The 22,616-nt window shown below is 41.6% G+C and overlaps 1 protein-coding gene across 1 annotated transcript in view; it reads left to right on the plus strand.

The window, feature by feature from the left end:
• gpc5a (glypican 5a) overlaps nucleotides 1-22,616 on the plus strand; it is a gene marked incomplete at its 5' end in the record, with an annotated part of 131,149 nt that overhangs the window by 70,062 nt on the left and 38,471 nt on the right. The window contains one exon of the mRNA XM_080834992.1: nucleotides 17-137. Within this exon, the coding sequence (XP_080691118.1) occupies nucleotides 17-137 (121 nt within the window). The remainder of the gene's footprint in view (nucleotides 1-16; nucleotides 138-22,616) is intronic.

Genomic DNA, 22,616 nt, shown 5'->3' on the forward strand with positions numbered 1-22,616 from the left:
CTCTGAATTCCCACAGCTATACTCTTCGCGTGGTGGGCAATGGGATTAAGGCTCAGACAGTAAATCCCGAAGTCAAAGTGAAAGGATTGGACCCGGTCATAAATCAGATCATCGATAAACTGAAGCACATCAATCAGGTGAGTCTTAACAGTGGCTGCTGCAAATGCTGGTAGACAATAGACCTCTGACACCCCGTCACAAGCCACTGATACTGGCCCTATAGCATCAGAACAGCACCAAAGTCTACCGCATGTATTAGACAGCAAGCCGAATTCGAAGAGAAAGTATTGTTTTCTTGCTGAGCGATTCTAACGTGAATGGGTTTTCTGACTTTAAAAATGTGATGAGTTAGCTTCTTAAATGCCGGTTGAATAGAACCCTGAAATATAATGCTGTGCAGCAAACACTAGTTTGTCTTAAGATAATGGGAAAGTGGTTTTCTATTTATTTATTTGTTTATTTATTATTTTGTAGAGGGTCCTTTCTTGTGGCAGCACTCACACGCTGACACAGGCTTTTTTGGGGCATTGTGGGGGCCAGGGATTAATTTAATCAGAGAGAAAATTAGTTTATGTTCTTTTTAATCTCCCTATGTAGTGCAAAAACATATCAGGATGATGCCCCTCGGGAAGTGGGAAATCAATGAATACATTTTTAAAAACCCATTTCAGCCTTTTTCATGCCGGGTTTTTATAGAGCTTTTCCATGCCTTTGGCAAAATCAATGTTCTTCTACCCCTTTAGCAGTGGCCACATCCTCCTTATTTGTGCTGGTGTGGCTGTATTTGATCTGCGTCCTTTTCCTCTCCTCGCGGAGAATTAGCTTAAGGAGGCGTAAGAGTGGTGGGGTGGCGCCTCGGCAAAAAGAAAGGAGTCTACGTCACGTTCAAGCGCCTCCTTCGTTTGTGTTTTTTTCTGGGATGCAACATGTGAGTCTATAGCCACCATCTTGCAAGATGTCCCCTCTCTGCGTGATCTTCATGGGACAACGCCTCTTTGAACGAATCACAGGCATTTACAGCCGCTGTGAGGCTTTGGTTTAGTGTTGATAATATCACAACACCCCCCTCCTTCCCCACCATGCTTAAACATAATGATTACCGGAACGCGCAGAGGACGTCTGCTGGGAATGTCAGCATGGAGGCTCGAACCCCCAGGGAAATCTATCTGTGCTGTGCAGAGCGCCCAATGCTGTGTCACTTCTGCCGCTATTTGGCCAGAGATGAACGGCTGAGAGGGAGGTGGTGGGGAGGGGGGGGACGATGAGGAGGGTTTTGGGAGGGGATGAGGAGATCCCCAAGAGCTCCAGCGAGGAAGAAAGAGCATCGCTTTCATCTGCACTGGCCTTGGGCAGTCAGTCGGCATAAACAAGTTCCTTATAAAAGAAACTTTAGAATTGGTTCTCGGTGGTGTTAACTTTATACTTAGGGAATTTCAAGGACTGACTCTCGTCATGGAACTCTTTGTGACATTTCAGACTAATCTATTGTCACCTTACCTCCTAAAACATTAATTTTATACGATTATTCACATCCCTGAATGTATGGGCATGCAGTGGGCACTGCTGTGTCGGTTAATAAACACTTAGGAATCATTGGCAGCAAAGTTTTTATGTCTTAGTGTCCAAAGCTGTGGAAGGTAACTTGAAGGAGAAAAGCTGTAACAACTCAATACATTGGATGATAAACACGCATAGCACATTCATCCTTTCAAGCGGCCTTCAGTGCGGCCCTTAGACCTTGGCATGTCTGAGAAGATGCTTGGAGGCAGATTAATGCGACACGAAGGCTCAGTACTTCACATCTACAGAATGCTTACAGATGGCTGTTCTTCCATCCAGTCTTACAGACTTCTGGAGCTTGTTACCCTGTATGCTGGACGAGTAATGAGTCGGTCACTATGCCACTGGTGCCAGAAGAAGTGAATAGCCCTGCAGAATAGCGACAGAAAGTGGAAGAGACGGTGTTAGGGGAATTATGTTTGTGCAAGGCTAATCATTACGCCCAAGCAGAGACAGACCCCTGAGCGTAGCCTGGCTTTAATGTTGTTAGCCCGTGGAAGTTAGCAACTTGGCTGCTTTGGCTTGCACAAAACACTGGACTAATGAGGCCTATTCTGACCAGCCTCCAGACATTATGAGAGAAAAGACTAGAATGGCCATGCTTTTAACCTACGACCCTGTAACGTGAGTCAGATGAGATACAAGCGTGGGAGTGCTCATCCGTCTTGCTGTGCTCAACCTCTTTATTTCTCTGGTTCTCCAGTTGCTCTTTTTTCCCTCTGTCTCTCTTCTTCTCTTTCTCTCATCTGTCTCTCTCTCTTTCTCTGTTTCTTTCGCTCCTTTTGTTTACCGCTCCCTACGCTAAGCTTTCTCAACTTTCCCTTTTTTTTCCACATGGTTTATCCTTCGTTATGTCTGTCTCCATCCCTCTTTTTTTGCTCCCTTCCTCTTCCTCCCTGCGTTAGTCTTTTCTCCTAACTCTATTTCCTCTTACTGGCTTCATCATTCTCTCTCTCTCTCTCTCTCTCTCTCTCTCTTTCTCTCTTTCTCTTTCTCTGTCTCACTCACTCTCTCTCTCTCTGTCTCCCTCTGTCTTTTTTTTCTCTCTCTGAAAGCGAGACCACATCTTTTTCTCACAATGAACCAGTTGCCTTTAGAGTTAAAGTATATCTGTTGGAGTTGGACTATATTTGCTGTCATCTGTTTTGGGGCCTGAGCTCACACGTTGAGCCTTAATCTGGCCTGAACGCTGGCGAAAGGCGACGGGGAGCTCCCAGCAGGCCGACTAGAGGCAGGGTCGTCTCAACTGACACCTCTGCTGGCACTCCTGCCTAATCCACACCATCTGTGAGGTGTCACAGCTCACTCGTAAATCCATACAGCGCCCATTAGTCGCTTCATGGTAATCACGGCTATGATCATGTGTGTGTGTGTGTGTTTGTGCATGTGCATGCGTGTGTGTGTGCTTGTGTGTCTGTGTGTGTTTGGGTGTGGGTATGTGTTTATGTTTGTATGAATGTGTATATGTGTTTATGCTGCAAATACCCCGATTGACATGCATGTGTGTGTGTGTCCGTCCGCATGCGGATGTGTACATTTGGATGTTGGTCGTGTTTACATGCTGTTTGTGTATGCACGGGAGCTCATGCCTGTCCTTATGTTTGCACGTGTGTGTGTGTGTGTGTGTGTGAGTGAGTGTTTTCGCCCGTCTCTTTCCGAGAGAAGCATGAGTGATGGACAGCTATAGAGAGGCCAGTCACATGAACGCAACAGCGCTTCCTTCAAGGTTAAATTAACATAGCTCAGCCTTCAGGCAGCGCGGCCGAGTTAAGGTAATTAAAACAGTTCTGTCAGCGGTAATATTCAGCCTATTCACCTCACTTTCCTCAGGGGGGAACATAGTGGTACATCACAACTTGCTTGGTTGGGCGAGATAATGGCACGTAATGAGATGTGTAAAAGCTACTCTGTCGCTTACTCTACTCACTATTACAAGCTCACTTCAATAAATAGATCCTTTTGTAAGTGATATGTTCGGACTGATAAGCGACTGTAGGTCTTTTAACATTTTCAAATGTAAAAGGTGTCATGATAGTGTTGTAGTGAGTGGGTGGGTGGTTTGGCTGGCGGGGGAAGGGGGTTGGTGAGGTTAGTCAAATGGTGAACAAAAAATTGATTTGAACTTCAAATTCAAACAGGTGGTCTAGCTGATATAGTGGGTTTCATTTATATGCAAATCAAAAGGGTGACCAATCAATTATTCTCATTTGAATAAAGACTCCAGTACCCTCCATTCTTTCTCTGAAGCCATCGATTGGACTCCTAATCCCTGTCCGAGCTCCTCTCACGCCTGTCCACTGGGTAGAAAGTGGCAGGGGAGTCTCCCCTATAATTGCCCTCAAACACAGACCAGAACAGACGGAAAAGAAAGAGTGGGATGAATCTCCACCATCTTAATTTTTAAGAAAAATATAAAGGGTTGAAAAAAGACGAAATCTTCCCAAATTTCATCAAAGGTTTTCCGACAATTTCAAACCATGAATTATTTGTAGGCTGTCCATCCCTCTCTCCCCCTCTACCCCCCCGCGAAGATCAAATGAAGAAGAGATGTCTGCGTAGAGGTCCGTGGGCCTGTTTTCCATTTCTCTCTTGTTATTTTTTTCTTTTTCTCCCCACTGTGCACGGCCATGCGCGTCCCGATCGAAATTACATGCAATCAGTCTTTGCCTATAGGTTGAATTATTTACAGTGCATTGATGTGCAGTTGGGGCGCCTGTTTGGTTTGTGAATTATTGATATCCCTCAACATTTTCTGGAGCAAAGTATTTACACTGAAAACATGTCCTGCTTTTAAATAGTTGTGAGTACTTTTTTCTTGAAAACAAACAAACAAACAAACAGGAAAAAAAAAACACAAGATTAATTCTAGCCAATTATACAGTCTCAAACATGCAGGCTAGTTCCTTTCAAATCCGCAACGCATGACAACCCGTGGTTTGTGCTACTCCTTGACACCATATTGTTAGATGTATGTAATATCCATAGCAAACGATGAGAACAACACCTGAGGGAAGAAAGCTATCAAAAAGAATTACACACAACTCCAGTATTACTGTAAGTACAGATGTGGTTCAAAAGACCAGTTAATGACAGGAAACCCACATTACTGATTGAGCAAAGGTCCACAAACTGAAGGGCTGTTTCTCAGTAGCAAGAACATTCTTGTGGGGGATGGTGTTTTTTTAATCCTAACTGGGTCATTATATGGGCTAGCTTTATAATAGAGTACGATAGACTATTATAGAATCAAGCTCCTCAACTCATTGATAATTAACTTTGAAAGCATATGGAGGGCGAACACGAAACTGAACCCATATGCGAAGCTAGGCTAATGTAAAGCAATACTAGCTAATTGTGTGTTATAATGGCATCATAGTCAGAGTTCAAATTACTACTTTGATCATCAAGCCTGAGCCAGTAGCAGAAAGGACATGGGCATGGATGGCATCAGCTCTCTGGGATTTACTCCTGGTTCAGTGAAGTGCTATGTTATGTTCAGTTCCTTGAGAAACAAAGGATGTTTTGTGTGAATATTCTTCATTAGATGTGCAGATGAAATGCTTCTGAGGCGGATTGAGCTAACAAGTTCTATCCTTAACATCAGGGAGGTGGAGAAAGACCGTCCAGTGCCCCAGTGTAGTGTCTTTAGTCTAATTTCTACGTCGTCAACATGTAGTATGAGGAAATAATCTCTTGAAAAAAGAACTTAAACCCAACATTTCAGCTTAGAGAGGAGTAGTTACCACCAATGTAAAGTGAGAGAACTTATGGGTGTGGCTTAGAGACCTCTACCTGCAGTGGAGGTCAGAGTTCAGTTCAGGGTCTCTCATCTGGATCCATTCAATGACTGCTACGAGACACTCGCAGGTGAAGACATCTCTCAGGGTTACCAATAAATTAGGCTTCGGGATTGCCCGAGACCTCATTACACGTTTCTGCTGCAGAATTGTCTAAGGACTGCCAAAGGTCGTCTCTCCACATGGTAGCCATGGAGACCAAGTGGAGATGTCATTTACATTCAATTCCTCGTCCAGGTGATGGCTCAGCCCTTACATAGAGATGTTTGTGGATAAGATGGGTGGAGACGGGTTTTGTCTGGCCCTGAGGTTTAAAGGTGAACCTGGTCACTGTCACTGGTCACTGTCAAGCCAACGTATCATGATAGTGGTCTTATACCTCATAGATGCCACAGAGAGTAAGCCAACTACAATGCTGTCTTGACATTGCAGGGTTGGGGGGAGTGTTTCCACAAAGGGGATGGAGAGAGTCTGAGTATCTGTGTGATGGACAGATAAAGTGAGTGAGAGAGGAAGGGCCATGAAAGACTTTGAGAATGAGAAAGAGGTCAAAAGGGGGGAGGAATACGACAGAAATGTACGCAGAAAATCAGAGCAAACTAGAAAACCTTAAGAGAAGAAATTGAGAAAAAAGAATGCAAGAAAGGACAGAGACTAGGAGAGAGAGAGAGAGATAGAGAAAGAGAAAGAGAAAGAGGACACCTGGTGACTGCCGGTGTCACAGCTGTCGCTGGCAGGGCGAAGGAAAGTGATCCCTCTCTGGGTCCTGGGCCCATTCATTCCAGTCCCCGATCAATTTTATTGAATTTTATCGAGTGGGCGCAGAACTGCCAGTAACTCTGCATTGGCAGAGAGGCTGGGTGATCAGGGTAGCAGATGCAGGCTGCCCACGGGCCTCTGCCCGGACCTCTGCCAGGGACGCCACGCCTGATGACAGGACATTGGCCGGAGCTAATGAAATAAATGTGCAATAAAGAGCCTCGGAGGTGGAGATAACTAGGTATGTTTAGAGCACAAATAGAGATTGAGTGAGTGCTCGTGATTGTGCTTGTTTGTGTCAATTGGTGTGTGTTTGTGTACGTGAAAGGATTCACACGCAGGCAGAGAGAGGGACACGAGATAGGCAAAGGAAGCATAACAAAAATAAATCAACCGCAGATCTAGAGACATGTCTCCATGTTAGTGCCTACACACTTGCTTCTTCCAACCCTCTTGCTCGTTCTGTCTCCCTTTCTGTCTCTCTGTTTTACACACACACACACACACACACACACACACACACACACACACACACACACACACACACACACACACACAGACACACACACACACAGACACACACACACAGACACACACATATACAGACACACACAGACAAACACAGACACACACACAGACACAGACACACACACACACACACACACTCAGACAAACACACACACACACACAGACACACAGACACACACAGACAAACACAGACACACACACACACACACACACACACACACACACATATACAGACAAACACACACACACACACACACACACACACACACATATAAATATATACAGACAAGCACATTTGCCCACACTCAGGAATTGCACAGATAAATCCATGTGATATTGTCAAGCCAGGCCAGCAGAAAGCCTTTCCCGCCCCTACATGCTGTCCAAGCGTTGGCGCACAGCTCACGGGCGTTTGCTCAACAAGGTGACACTCAGTGTCAATATGTCCTTTTTTCCTCCGGAGACCGCTACGCCGATGATGAGACTCAGCAAGTCCGGGGTGTAAATGAGGCCTGGACAGCTGTGCCCCGTCCATCAATGTCACATGACCTTGTCTTAACCACACAGAAAGCCCACCATCGGAAATCCAGTACACACCTAAAGCATGTTATCTATGTGTTTTGTTTGAATAGACTGACTTCCTGGCTATTTTAGGTGTTGGTTCTGGTTGAACAGACGATCCAACTAAATTCTCATATACAGCAAATGAATAATCAAACTACCCTTCAGAATGTCAGGTACAGCGCAGCATTTCAAGGCTTGCCAAACAAAACTTTTCTTTCTTTCTTTCTTTTGATGGCCTTTCATAATGCCATCATAATTTAGGATTATGCAGAATTGAAAATAGCCTGCAGTAGGTCTTGATAAGAAAGTATTTCTCATTTGGTTGATATCACCAAGTCACATAACCTTTCTCAACATAATAGGTTTGAAAAGCAACAGTTTCAAAGGCCGGCATTAATATTGTTCTAGAGTGAATCCGTAGCTTTTGAGTTGTGCTGAACTGTACCCTTTCAGTAGTGACATTAAAACATCCAACATATGGATCAACGGTTTCTAAAAATCTGTTCCAGTTTCATTGAATAGGTAATTTCAGATCTATGTTGTAAGCACTACTGTGCTGTACACTATATGACCTCAGGCGTAGTTTTACAACATCACCCCGCAACGTTTATTATTCATTATGAATGTGCAGTGAATTGTATCATTAATAAAAAAGTGATTATGCTGGATAAAACAAATATGGCATGTAGTGTGTAGTTACTCATCTGACATAGCAGACAAGCTAAAGGGCAGAAGCCCTGACTGCTGAGCGATCTGGTTTTTGGTTGGGGGGTGGGGGTGCGCAGGTGAGGTGGGAGGCATCGTTCCCCTTTCCGTGAGACTCGTAGAGCCTGAGCAATGTTCCTCTTGTGTTTTCCCCATCAGCGCGTGGTGGATTCTGTGTTTCTTGAAGTTGTATAAACAGCATATGTGGGTGTTTATTTAAGGCCCGAGACACCCAGGCTCATGACAGACTAATTTACAGAGGGGGGAAGAAACCGTATCGGGACACACACACACACACAAACACACACACACACACACACACACAGAGCATGTGATGAATGGGCATGGGATTTGGACGTAGCTCTGAACGGGTGTCCGCTCAGCTCCCCAGTCGAGGCAATGCTCTGTGTGTGTGCCTTTCTCTGGGAGGAAGGTTGTGGCAAGGGCGAGGAAGAGGAGCGACAAGGTTGCTCTTGCTCCGATTACTGAAGACATGTTTTATGCAGCAGTAGTTTACCAGTGCAGAGGTTCTGTTGCATCAGAGCGGACTACTTCCATCTAAAAAAAATGTTTGCCTTATTTTTTTAATGATTTCAAATAGTCTGTACATTTAAAAAAAGTACTTTGAGATCTTGTTTTTTTTTTTTGATAATACATGTCTAGACAGTAAGATTATCGTTAAGAAAAAGTAAACATCAAAGCCGTCTTTGCCTGGATGCACCTTTCTTTCTTTTCTTGTTATCCAATTTATCTTTTCAAGATACTGAAGGCATTAGAGTCTCTCTCTCTTTCGCTCTCCCCTCTCTCTCTCACACACTCTCTCTTCCTCTCTCACTCTCTCTCTTCCTCTCTCACTCTCTCTCTTTCTCTCACTCTCTCTCTCTCTCTCTGTGCAAATGGACTGAGCGAGTAGGCAAAGCCAAGCGTTGTGAGTTATTTTGGAGCAGTGGCTTCCGTTGTAGTACGAGTGTTCTATCTTTTCTAACTTTTCCATGTTTAAATTAAATGTTTAATTAGTGCTTTTTTGCTTGGTGTAGTGAAAATAGCACATAGCGCAGTTGAAGTAGTTTATCAGGATGTATGCTTCCAGCATTGTGCTGGAAGTATGGCTGTCCCATGTATGGGGAGATTCAAACAACTTGCGTAGTAACATGCGATTAAACTCACTTCGACTGCCAGCGTGAAAGATTTTAGTTTGGTTGTACGAGAAATTATAGGGCGTGATAATATTTAGTCAGCGGCCTGCATGAATAAAGCGATTGTTCTGATTTTGAGAACGATTGACATCGCAAACGTTGAAAGAGGAATAGTGATTAACAGGTGTTTTCACCTCAACCTCATTTATTAAAGATGAGGTTTTGGTACAAACGCTATGGTAAATTAGTATTGTCGATCAAAAAGATTCCGATTGCTAGTAAATCTCCACTTTTAAAACATGTAATGTCTTTAAGGCAATTCAGGGTTTATAAAGGCATAACAAAGATGAATTCGATCTGACGCTAAATATAAATGTTGTTAACTTAAACTATGTTGTTTATGCAACAACAAACGTCATGAAATGTTTTGGTGGTGGCGAAACGGGTCACCTCATGCACGTTGTCCCAGAAAACGTGGGAAATCAGACAACGCTATTGAACAGAATAAAAGTACTGGAAGGCCCAATGGTAATGCGGGAGAGGAATAGTCTGCATTCTATGTTAGCTGAAAAAACAAGGTTGAACATATATCTAGTGAAGACATTGTATTCGTTTTCTCAATTTAAGTGAGATAGCGTAATTTAATTGATTCATAAGGCAATTAAAAACCTTGAATCATTTGAGCAGACATGGTGTGTCAGGGGTGCTTTGTGTACAATTGAGGATGATAATTTGGGGTGGATCCCTTAACCATATTGCGAATTTCCCATTTTTTGCATTTCTTCGTATCTTTTTTTTATTCAATATTGTGTGTTTTTCCGAGTTTTGAAAATTCTAAAACTCACTCTCTCTCGCTCTCTCTGTCTCATACAGAGGATAACTAATTTGACTTAGGGCTCTCTGAATTCATCTCTGGTTAGTCCAGCCATTGTCTTTTCAGAGCAGACCGGGTTGCGGCATTCGAGACAGATAGATTTCAAAATTATTTTCATGCCTGGGCTGTGCGCACACGATAAGACAACCTCAGCTCACGGCTCATTTAGATCATTGGCTAATAAACCGCCCATTAACGGCCAGCCTGTCGTCACAATGGCCCAAGCGAGTTATCTAGAAAGGCACAAAATGTCAGCCGGTCACATGCTCTACGACATCAATCTGATTTGATTTGGAGCGACTGCATAAAACCACGGATTCTCGAGAAGATCAAACGTCCCAACGCCTGTTATTCAAGTCTGGGTGAATATGCCAGTGCACTGCTCCATGGCGCTTCCTAAACGAGGTTTAACACGTCTTTAAAAAGGGCTGTGAAGTGTTTTAAAATGCCATCTCCGTTTATTTGTTTACCAATTGGCTTTAATGTTGTTATTCCTTTCCAGTTGCCATATATAATTTGGGTAGATGACAGTAAATCAGGAGCCATAATCTTCTTTTTTTCTCTCATGCAGTGTTGGCAGTTGTGCCTTGGCACTCCCAGTGACAGTAATCTTATTTTTGTTTATTTGAGAAGACGTACTGAGAAGAGCCGATTTTCTACAACTGATTCCAAAATGTAATGGTGCAGTAATGGATTTCAACTAAGGGATATTGTCTTGAATTTCCTTTATTTACTTTTAGTGTTTACCAAAAGGATATTTTGACAGTTGTGAGGAGACCAAACACCCAAAAATATGCAGCTAGTCTTGTTTTGTCATTTTCTATGACATTTCATTTTCTTTATTTGCCCTCTTGGCTTTCCATGCATATGGAAGCACATTTCTATTATGCTTGCAAAATAAATAAGCAAAAGCTTTACGCTGTCAGTGACACAGCTGTTGCTCTCATTGTCTTAACAGGCCATAGCAGAAACCTCTTAGACATGCTAAGTTGCCCAGGACGGCAATCCTTTCCCGAGCTGTCAAGAACCCTACCCCCCCACCACCACCACCCTGCCTTTGTCAACTCTGAGTCTCCTTCCCAGCACATACACACACTCTCTTTCTTTTTTTTTTCTCTCGCTCTCTCTCTCTCTCTCTGTCTGTGTTTCTTTCTCTATTTCTCCAATATCTCTCTCTCTCTCTGTCTCTGTCTCTCCATTTACATACTTGAGGTATTCGAGGTCATGACTTTTCATCCAGTCTCCCATGAGGAACTGTTACTTCCTGCACAAATCAATCTAATCCTGCCGGCCTCTGGATTTGGCGCTCCCGACCCCTGAGGAAACTAGGAGATAAGCAGCAGAAATGCATGGGGCTTGGCTTGGATAATTACCAAAAAAAAGACTACAGGCTGATTCCTGGAGATACAGCAACCACCACCAACACCACCACACACACACACATACATACATACATACATACATACATCAAAGCCTGTTGCTTTTTGATTCGTATTTCCTTCAAGAAGGGGAGCTTTTGGAAAAGATGCCATTGCTCAAATGAAATCTATGGCTAAAGCAGAACATTTAATAGCCCTAGCGTCATCCCAGAATGTGCACAGAATGGGACCAGTGTACATGATTCACAAGTTCTGTATGCATCAGCAGACAGACAGACAGACAGACAGACAGACAGACAGACAGACAGACAGACAGACAGACAGACAGACAGACAGACAGACAGACAGACAGACAGACAGACAGACAGACAGACAGACAGACAGACAGACAGACAGACAGACAGACAGACAGACAGACAGACAGACACACACACACACACACACACACACACACACACACACACACTGACATATTACACCCACATACAGATACATCTTATATCTCCAGCTGTCAACATTTGTCATAGATGGAGCTTGACTCGATGAAAAAGGGGAGACTCTACACGACAATTATTGATTTAGGTGAAAGGACAGATTTCCACACACAAAGGCTGATGCTAAAAAGATGATGTATCAAACTGAATCCCACCACTGACTTCAAAGAGGAAATCTTTACAAATAACTGTTCAAGAACCATTATATGACTCAGGCCTGTCGATCCTTAGATTTGTACTAACAGACCCTGAATTGTTCTGTGTCAAGGCTATGATTACCTGTCTACCTGTATGAATCCAGCACAAGATTTATAGTAGATCTCGTGTCACACCTGTAAGAGCTGTTTGCACATTTGGTGACGCTTTTCAAACTCCTTACACTCCTTCTCTGTAAATAAGTTCCAGTTGAATACATCATCTTAGCGTCAGCCTTTGTGTGCGGAGTCCGTCCTTTCACCATATCTACTGATTTGGATTTGACGCACCAGGCAAAACATCAGACAGCTGTGTACCCTAGGCGCAGATGCCACCCTCAGTCTCATTATTGATTTAGTAAAGACATGTTCATGGGCAATAGCAGATATATTGTTGTACAAATTGATCGATCTGTGTATCAAGTCATTCATTTTGAATTCATTTCCTTATGAATTTTTCTATAATTTCATCCTCTTCCAGTGGCAGTGCAAAAGAGGTTTTATCAAGGCATAGTGCATGAAAGCTCACGAAAACTCACAGACTGTATATGTTCTATATGTTCTCTTTCTCCCTACCACCACTACAACATATGCGTGTATTACACTTATTATCAATCAGTGAACTGTATTTGTACGGACCACACAGAGATAATTAAATAGACCAGAATCGCCACCCTTTTGGAACATTCATAATTGAGTGTCAAATCATGAAGAAATCCATAGGGGGAAGGATTTCTAAACGAACCAGCCCCTGCAGTAATATAATTTATCTCTCAGCCCCTCTTCTAATATAAATGTTTGCAGTCAGTCATGCCGCTAACCTCAATATACAGTGCTGCGGGATCACTTAAACATCGCTCAAGCGGTGGGTAATTGGGTCCAGTCAGGGATGTGAAATTCTCTTACTATATCATTCTCACAATCTCCATACATGCACAAGGCCTGGCATCCCATGGTCCTTTTGTAGTTCCTTGGGCTCCTCTTAATGGGGTTATTGATCATTCTGACATGGTCGACATTTCTGTAAACCAGCGGAGGGGCCACCCCATTTGAAAGTGTGCTGCGTCAGAGCCTGAATGCATTTAGATGACTTCATTTCGTTTCCAGCACAAGAAGCTCTTCTTTTAAAGATAGCCATCACCCCATACACAACTTTGGCCTTTAAAGGACACCATTTTTCCCTAGACACTTGCGTTAAACAAAAGAGAAAGGAAGGAAGATAACCATATGCTATCTCATGCTAAAGCTTTCATGTTGAATTTTAGCACTCTTGAAATGGAAAGCTTTCTTTTAACACTGAATTACTGAAAATCAAAGGAAGTACTCCAAGGAATCAATGCTTGTTCTTCAGTCATACCTGCCCATTTAAGACCTGCTTTACCTTATGCTGTGGCTATTAGCATAAATTAGCATTTAGCATATGAGACAGCTAGCCACTTCTACATCTTTAGCATTTAGAGATGTTTGCGGAAACTTCTGAGGTGCACTGTGTAGTATTTGCTGTTGTTACATAATTTCATATGGATCTGTAGATCTAAGACTTGGCTAACTCTGGTGGCTTTGATGTAAAATGTGCTGGTTGTAAATGCATGTTTGCAAACTCTTCTTAATACTGACTTTTTAGTTAAAGGCACCCAGTGCAACTTTATGTAAACATTCAATGAAAAATAAACATTCAATTTCTAGTCTTTTTTACACGTAGTAAGTTTCAATAACTCCATACCATTACATATCGACATTCAAGGAGCAAAGATGAGACGTCGTTGTGTGGTGAGAATTGATAGAAAATCGTAAACAACAACAATCGCAGGTGGGGAGAAGCCATTTTTCCATTGACTGGAAGCCTGCTTTATTTATTGCAGGTTAAAAAAAATAAAGAAAATGGCGGCGATTGTTGTTGTTATCGATTTTCTATCAGTTCTCACAACACAACGACGTCTCATCTTTGCTGCTTGAATGTCGGTATGTAATGGTATGGAGTTATTGAAACTTACTACATGTAAAAAAGACTAGAAATTGAATGTTTATTTTTAAGCCTCGAAAGTTGCACTGGGTGCCTTTAATGAAAATACCTTTTTGGGGTAACATACCTCTGCAGTCAGTCCTATTTAGTTGGTCCTAAGTGTCAGAGCTTGTACTCAAACTCTGATGTAAGAGAGTCATTCTCTCGTGAAATACATAATTAGCCAAGTTGCTTTTTGTTTCAGCCGAACAAAATACATTCAGATGAACATCTATCTCTCTCTGTAAAGGCTGAAAATTCCACAGGTAACTGTCAAAGCCCTGTTGATTAATGCACTACAATCATCCCAGTTCTCTGAGCTCTAATTCTCTCTTTCTCCCTCTCTGAGGCTATCACATTTGATGAGGTTATTTGCATTGCTGAGAACTGTCATATGGAAGAATTGAGATTGTACCACTGAAGTAGACACTGCTTGCCTCCAATAGATTGAGATTTTTGAGCCCCAGAATTTGTATTTCAAGTAAGTCTTGAAATACAACACCTTTAGCTATAAATAATGCTTTCATATCCAGCTCTATAAACTACAGCTGAAGCACAGCAGATTGTGGTCCATCTTTAAGAAAGCTATCATAAATAAGCAGCTGATTAAAAAGAGTGACATTGTATAGATCGGGTTGTGATATTTCTCTAAGCCTTAACTTCTGTGAGTAAATCTTGTCTCACCTCAACATGTCGGAGCACTTCATGTACCTGCCAACAGAATAATAATCGCAGGTTTGACAAAGCCTTATTTCATTTACAGGACGGAGGCTAATAGCATTGTCACATAGAGCAATAAATCATGGCTCTTGGCTGCTCAGTAGCAATCGGCTGAAGTCAAATAAAATCTCATTTGTTTTCCCCCTCAAGTGTAAAGAAAGATTAGGCCCCTGATTGACATTTGTAAGGTCAAGTTACACTCGTATTTACCTCTGGTTTGAGAAGAAAGGATGTCAGAGATCACTTTGGCCAAATGTCGGCTCATAGGCACATTTTGCCTTCAGTGTTGGTGTGCAAGCCACATTAGTTAATATGAGGCTCCATATTTTTGGCAGTTATTCATAACAGCCTCAGATCACATTAAATAGTTTTTTTGATTGGATTTCATTGTTATCCTTCTCCTGTTAAAATTGGGTTACAGGTAGCACAGACCAGCAAGATAAGTAAACAGAGCCGTCAATGGACGTTATGGGGAGCCGTGTTAATCTCATTTTGTAGTTTTCTAATTATCAGACACGATGTCTTTGACTGCGGCTTTTTCGGAAACTGGCTTCCTAGCTTATGCAACCTCTTAATTGCTGTGTGTGAAACGCTGATAGGACAGAGCTGTGTTTTCATCAGTGTACATTGTTTTAACAATAGACACCCCACATTAATTAGTCTTGTCAGCCCGTAAATTTGGATAGCTGTTGGCGTAAAAAAGGGGAAATGTTGTGGGAATGAATGCAAAACGGCGCTCCACTGGGCCTCGCTATTTCTTCTGTTTGTTTGTTTCTGCAGCTGTGCATCTTTCTTCTAACTGTAACCACGGGACTGAATAGCGCGCATACATCCATCTTCGTTTTTTCTGCAAGAATTGAGAGCGATAAGTGGGAGCTCTCATATCCATCCATTAGACTCAATTATAAATCTTAGCGTGTGACAAATAAACATCTTTGCTGGCAAAAACATGAACTTGAGGGGAAAAGAAATGGAATCTTTTTCCCCAGCTCTTCCGAGGCCTGTAGGAATGTATTCGTCAGAGGCCATGTATTGCGGAGAGTGAGAAAGCAGGGGGTGGGCTTTTTTCGCCTCCAGAAAAAAAAGGTCTCCCCGGCATTGGCCAAGAAAAACATGTGTGATTGAGGAGCAGTGTGGAGGTCATCAGTTAAAGGACGGTTATCTAACCCCTGGCTCTCAAGAACAAGATTGCCTTAGTGACTCTACTCCATTTTTCTCAACTGACAACCGCAGAGTTCGACATTTGTCTGTTATTCCGGAAAAAATTGGGGGCAAAGTTTTGACAGCATGTGTTCAACTAAGTGAGACTGACAGTGCTTTGCAAATGTAAAGTAAAAAGTAGTTACACAACCAGTAATTATTGCATGCTTACTTTAACAAGATTAGCATTTCTTTAGCTCCTGATAGAATCACACTGTGCGACTGGACAGACATCCTGAATGTTGTTTTGCTTAGTCAGTGCTTTCTCCCACAGTGTCCCTGACTTTTGGCCACTCCGGTCATCTCTTGCAAACTGTATAACTTTTGAAGGCCCAGAATGTCTTTCTCTATGGTCTCTTTTATTCCTGAGTGCAGGCTGAAAGGTAGACACAACACCGAATCAGATCTGCAGTAATAGGTCTGCTTTGAATGAGTGGCAGAGAAATCAATATTCTGTTGCATGTTATGGAACATATGGTCTGTGTCTCTTTTTCCTAGCCTTCTGAGTCCTGAAGATCAATCGGCCAACTGATCAGCCGATACCAGTCACATTACAATGAGAACATAAGAGAAAGAATACATGTTGTTAATTTTATGAAATCATTAAAAACGTCCTAAAAGTAGGCTTAATGTCAGGACGTAGATGAGCAAGGATAGGATTATTTATATGCTTTATATGGTTTCTAACGTGCATTTGATTCAGTTTTTGCTACTGCAAGCTATCTGGGCCAAACTTTGATCTCCTTTGCTGTTTGATGTTAGTTACATCGTGGTGATTGGCAAGGTCACTGCAGAGCGACAACTCTGGATTGAAATGAATGAGTCTCTGATTTTTGACAGTCTAGCCCTAACGGGAATATTGTGAAAACAGTCAGTGAAATCAGTGAACATCTCACTTTATGTGCGTTCAGATTCTTGGGCGTGATCTGATTTGGCTTGGTGCAATTGCTTCTTCGAATGATAGTCTGCCAGGTAGAAGTGATTATTCTGTGTGTGTGTGTGTGTGTGTGTGTGTGTGTGTGTGTGTGTGTGTCTGTCTGTGTCTGTGTCTGTGTCTGTGTCTGTGTCTGTGTCTGTGTCTGTGTGTCTGTTTGTCTGTGTGAGCGAGAGAGAGGGAGAAAAGAGAAAAAGAGAGAGATAACTCCACATGTAATAAGTGTGTTGGAGGATCATTTTTAGTTTGTTTCTAATGCCAGAAAACTGATAATTCCCTTGCTTCCCCTGTCTTCTTGCTCTGATGGAAATTGTAAACGGCAGTTTGATTGATTTCTGTTTCGACAAGCTCCATTGTTTTCATCTCAAGAGAACATAGTTGCTGTGATATGACCTCTCAAGATTTGGCTAACACAGTACTCTGGCCGCCGGTCTGCTTTTGTAAGACAAACTGGAATGTGGAGAATGACCCTGCAAACTTGTGTTAAATTACTCCAGAATGTAGAGATACTAAAGAATTTAGGGGCAGTAGTTAACACATTTTTTTTAATGCTGCATTTGTCTATTATCCACAGTTATTGCCGTACTATACAGTACAATACAGTTAGTATATTAAAAACTGTAGGCCCTGCAGTATAAACCCAATGCAACAAAAGCCAGTACACCTTGCATTATGTTTCAATAATTCAAAAGTTTTAGTTTTTCAATATTTTATATGTCCACCTATTTTTTTGATGACAGACTCCTTTTCGGCATTTTTCAGAGACATTTTTGAAGCTGCTCTAGAGCCATTAGAGTATTGCTCCTTAAAGTACCCCAAAGGTGCTCTATAGGATTCAAGTCAGGCGACATTGGTCAGGCCAGGTCATTTTTTTGCGTGATTTTGGCAGTGTGCTTTGCTCTTCTGCCAAGCTTCTGGAGACTGGGAGTAATCTTGTCAGACAGTATTTTGGTAAATCCACAGACATTCTTGGTGCCATCTCTAAATGTCATCTCCCCAACACCTTTTGCACTCATGTAGCCCCATATCATCAGACTCCCACTTCTGTGCTACCCTGTTGAGACTATGCCGTCACTGTGGCCCAGGTTACCCACTGTCATGTAAATCCTATACAACTCATGGGATTTTAAAATCTAATTTTTCCAGGCCTGAAAAAGTAATGCAATTTGATTTGCGTCATACAGTGTTTCCCCTATGCTTTCAACAATGGCAGAATGCCGCCACTGAATTAGAAGTAATGTTGCTGTAACGCTACATACGTTATCAAGCTAAACATATTAGGCTATAGTTTATTTCCACATGTCTAGCCCAGGAGATATTTATGTTCAGGCTAATCTAATCTTGCAAGCTTGCACATGAAAAACCTGAAAAACTGAAAAACCGGCACCTTATAAAGCACCTGAACCTTATATTGTTTTGCCGTGGTCAGATGACATGAATATTTGATAAAGTATAGATGACTCGAAAACGAGGTGATGTATACAAATTATTTCAAGTTGAGGCAGAAGACCTAGGGCCTGATTTACTAATATGCGAGCGCTGCTTAATCTGCGTTCGCAAATTAACGCACGGTGTTTTTGCACATTTTCCGTGGTATTTATCAAAACACATCTGTGCTGGGCACTGTTTGCTTACTCCAGCCTTTAAAGGACCTGATTTACTAACATTGATTTGCGAACGCAGCTTGATCTGCGCCTTTGCCAGGCGCACATTAACGCCTGCATTTTCCGTGATATTTATCAAGCCAGATCCTGGGCACTCATTATTTAGCGCACCGTTAAAAGACGGGGGAAATTGCCTGCAAGTTACTGCCCACCATGGAGATTCGAGGAAGAAAAAACTAAGGTTCAGCGGAGAGGAGATAGATATATTGGTTCACGTTTGCTCAATCATTGAACCTGATTCAATGGGTTATATTGTTGTTTTGCCCGCCATCAACTTCAGCAAGATGTTTAAAAGAACACGATTATAAATAATATGCTATTGGTGGCATTAATGCATAAACTGTCTATTATAACAATTTAGGTGTGTACATGGCGAGATTAATACGTTCTGGGACATGGGTTCACTACAATATATCCCCACTGAAACAAATACATTTACCAAGTAGTCAGGCCTCTCCAAAATCACCGTTGCTCAATCATGAATAGATGGCACTATTCCGGAAGATAAAACTGTCATGGACAGACCACTACCACGTAAGTAATGGTCATGTTGGCATCACATATGACCTGGACATTCATTGAATATGTGTGCTTTCTGTTTCGGTAAACGTGTTCGTGGATTGAAGGTGGGACTGTTTGCATGTGGGTGCAAGCAATGGTTCCAATTACGTTCGGAAAGTTTGCGATTTCAAAAAAAGTCCTGTTTGATGTCTTTAATTTCAGCTAAGGCAGTGGGGAACTGTATTGACCAGCGCACCGTAGCAATGCGTCGAGTACCTGGGTGAATATTTGGCTGAGTGAAGGCTGAGATATGACAACTGCTGATGCTATAACTGTTTGAAATGATCCGATGCCAAAATTTGTAATGTTGTCATGAGTTTAACAACTGATGGAATGGAATGTGATCTCCGGTTGGAGGCTTCGATGTCTCTGATCTGGTTCAGAAGTATTGCGTGGCTGGTTAACCTGTACCTTCTAATGATTTGTGGATCGCTTAACTGAAAAGGTGTTATACCAGTTGAAAAAATAATTTCTCTGCGCTGTCTCTGTATATATCTTCGCCTTGCTCTTATAACTGGTGCAATATCAACGTTTTCAGACTCAATGGATATCAATATCAATATCCCGCAAATTGAGACGTGCGCTCGACAGGCAGTTTTAGTAAATACCACGCAATACATCATTAGGCGCACTTACCTTCTCTCCTCCCATTAAATTGCGCTCCATGCACACGTTCCACCCAGGTTTCCACCCACGTTTCCGTGCCCAACCCTGTTCACACCCACAGGCGTTAATATGCGCTGCGGCCCCTTAGTAAATACCGTTTTATGTTTACGACCGCTATTTTACGCCAGAAATGGGCGCAATCCTGTTAGTAAATCAGGCCCCTAATGTCCAACTGTCTGTACAGCCTAAAACAATAATGATTGCTCCATATCAAAATTGTAGTGGGGAAAATACTAACTATTACTGCAACTCAGACTGCCCACTGTCTTTGTAAATGGTCGCAATTCAAATCCATCCCATATAGCCCTTCCTGAGCGCTGAACAGGCATGCAGATAGACACTGCCCATAGGTCCAAAAATAAGAAAGTTCTGGTGTTCATATGTCGTTTAATAACTATGGTCATGAAATTAGGCTAATTGGAAACCACTAGTGTGTTAGTGATCACAGGTGTATTCACTTTGGTTGAATTGAGTTTCTACTTTGAGGTCTGTATTTTTAATATAGTCTTTTTGAAGTATTTGTTTTCGACTGTTTATAAGAGGAAATATTCTACTTGTCATCTTAGAAATAATGCAGTTGTTAAGCTGATACAAGTTTGAATAAATCCGCATTTAAGTGCATGTTATTGCAAGATATTGCAAAGGGCTGTTCTCACTTATGTTGTATATGGCTCCATATATTGCTTAATAACTTGCTAACATAACTTCACACATATTTAGACAGACCACATGCTGGGTGGATTGCTCATGTTTACATCATAGAGTCTGGTCAGTAATCCGGCTGTATGTGTCCTGCATAGTAATTTGTGAGGATGAAGCTTGGTAATAGCTTGCATGCCCAATGCTTAATTTTCCCCATTTATCCGGTCAGGCATTGCAGTGTGCGTGTTAAAGCTGCAGAATATATATACTGTATGTGAGTATATGCTCGTAACTTATGCCAAACCAGTCCAGCAGGAAAGAATAACCCTGGGCAGGCTGTCAGATTGAGAGAATCATGACAGGTGGAGACATGGGGATTCACATTCAGAGAGTAGCGTGGTCATTCTGCTGTTAAGAGCCACAGTACTTTTGCTACAGATTACAAGTCTCAGGTTTTCCAACAGGAAAAAGGCGTCATTTTAAATAAATACATTTGTAAAATTTAAGGCATATTTTCAGTCAAGAATGTATGTATTTAAGTCTTTCCCTTAAAATGAATCCCACATAAGATTTATTTCAGTTGGGACTATGAACTGAACTGTAATGAAGCTGTATGGTATGAATTGAATCTGGAATCCAGTTCAGGCATACATTCACATCTATCTACTTGGCTCCTTGGCCCAGTAAAGCTGTTTATTATTTTGAATAGTGTTGTCAAACGATTAAAATATGTAATCGCTATTAATCACACATTTGTGTCTATTCTAAATGTCCCTTTAATAGTTTTTTTTCCATTATTTAATTTTTTGGAATGAATGGAACAGCTTTATCTATGTGCAGTAGCCGCCATGCTTTAAGAGTGAAGAATGTCAGTGATACTTACATTGCATGCTTTGAAATCCTCAAGTCAATGTCACAGAGTTTAGCAAAGAGGAACTATTAGAAGACTATTCTTCTAGTATTCTTCTAGTATTCTTCTAGTCTTCTAATCTTCTTCAGGTCTCTTAGTCTTGTAATACAACTAGTACTAAAATAAGGAATGGATCACACCTTAACATTCATTCTATTTGTGTAAGAAAGCTGACTTCTGACAATCAGTGGTGGTGAACGTAGGTAGAGAAAAGCTTGCCTATTAAAAACTTTAAATCTTTAAGCAATCATGAAAAGAAAGCAGAAGATGCCAGCCAGATGTGAACATAATGATGTGGGTGAAATGAAAGATTATAGAGCGCAATCGGTCTAAAAACGGTCTATCGAGTGTACAGCTGGCAGTGCGAGTACTGAATAGGCAAACGTTCCACCATTCATTGCAATGAGAATAAACAGTAACAATAACAAAAGAATGACAGGGGAGCCTTGCAACCATTTTTACAAGATCACTACATGGGATCAGGGACGTGACAGAGTTGGCTTGATGTCGATATCTCGCAGGCTGTGGGAGTAGATGTGTTGTCAATAAATAAATAAATAAAAGAAAGAGCAATCACACTAATTATTGGGCAGGAAATTAACTAAAGCTATTTTAACCACAAAATTATAACTCACATCATTATAACTCACACTGTGTGGGAGGCATGTTCTGCCACAGCTCACGATCCCCTGAGAGTTTCTTTTTCTTTATTGCCTGCTTTTTTTTGTCTTTCCTTTATTTCTTTTCTGAGTACATTTTTTTGTCTTTCTTTCTTTCTTCTTTCCTTTTTTTTTATGTTCCATGAAAAAGTATCATAAAAAGCATGTTAAACTCTAACGGGTGCAGACTTTAAACAACCTCCAAATGCCTGCTTAGTTCTGCAGTTTGTGTCCCTCAGTCACCCGTCCATCATGGCTGGAATAATCCATTAGCTCTGCCACTTAATCCACTAATATTGAACCACTACAGTAACTAATTACCGCGGACAATTACAGCGGGCCTATAAAGCCCTTACCTGTCTGATAAATACAAACAGCTTTCAGTGTCTGAGAGGTGGTCTCGCATCTCAATGAGGCAATTAAAGCAAGATATTATCGCTGCGTATGACTGAAGTTCACAAAGTTTGCCACTATTAGCAAGCTGCTCTGGAACACTGTAATTAGTGTGGTTAAAGGATGTTAATATTGTTGCTATTATCATGTGAAAGCAGAATGACATGACTTTTTATTTATTTTTGGAAAGAAATGGAAGTATGATTATTTGCCTGGGTGCTTTTCTGAAGATTGTCACATACTTCTTTAATTATATTGAAGTGTAATTAAATTTG

Source organism: Sprattus sprattus (assembly GCF_963457725.1).
Source record: "Sprattus sprattus genome assembly, chromosome: 3".
Lineage (NCBI taxonomy): Eukaryota > Metazoa > Chordata > Actinopteri > Clupeiformes > Clupeidae > Sprattus > Sprattus sprattus.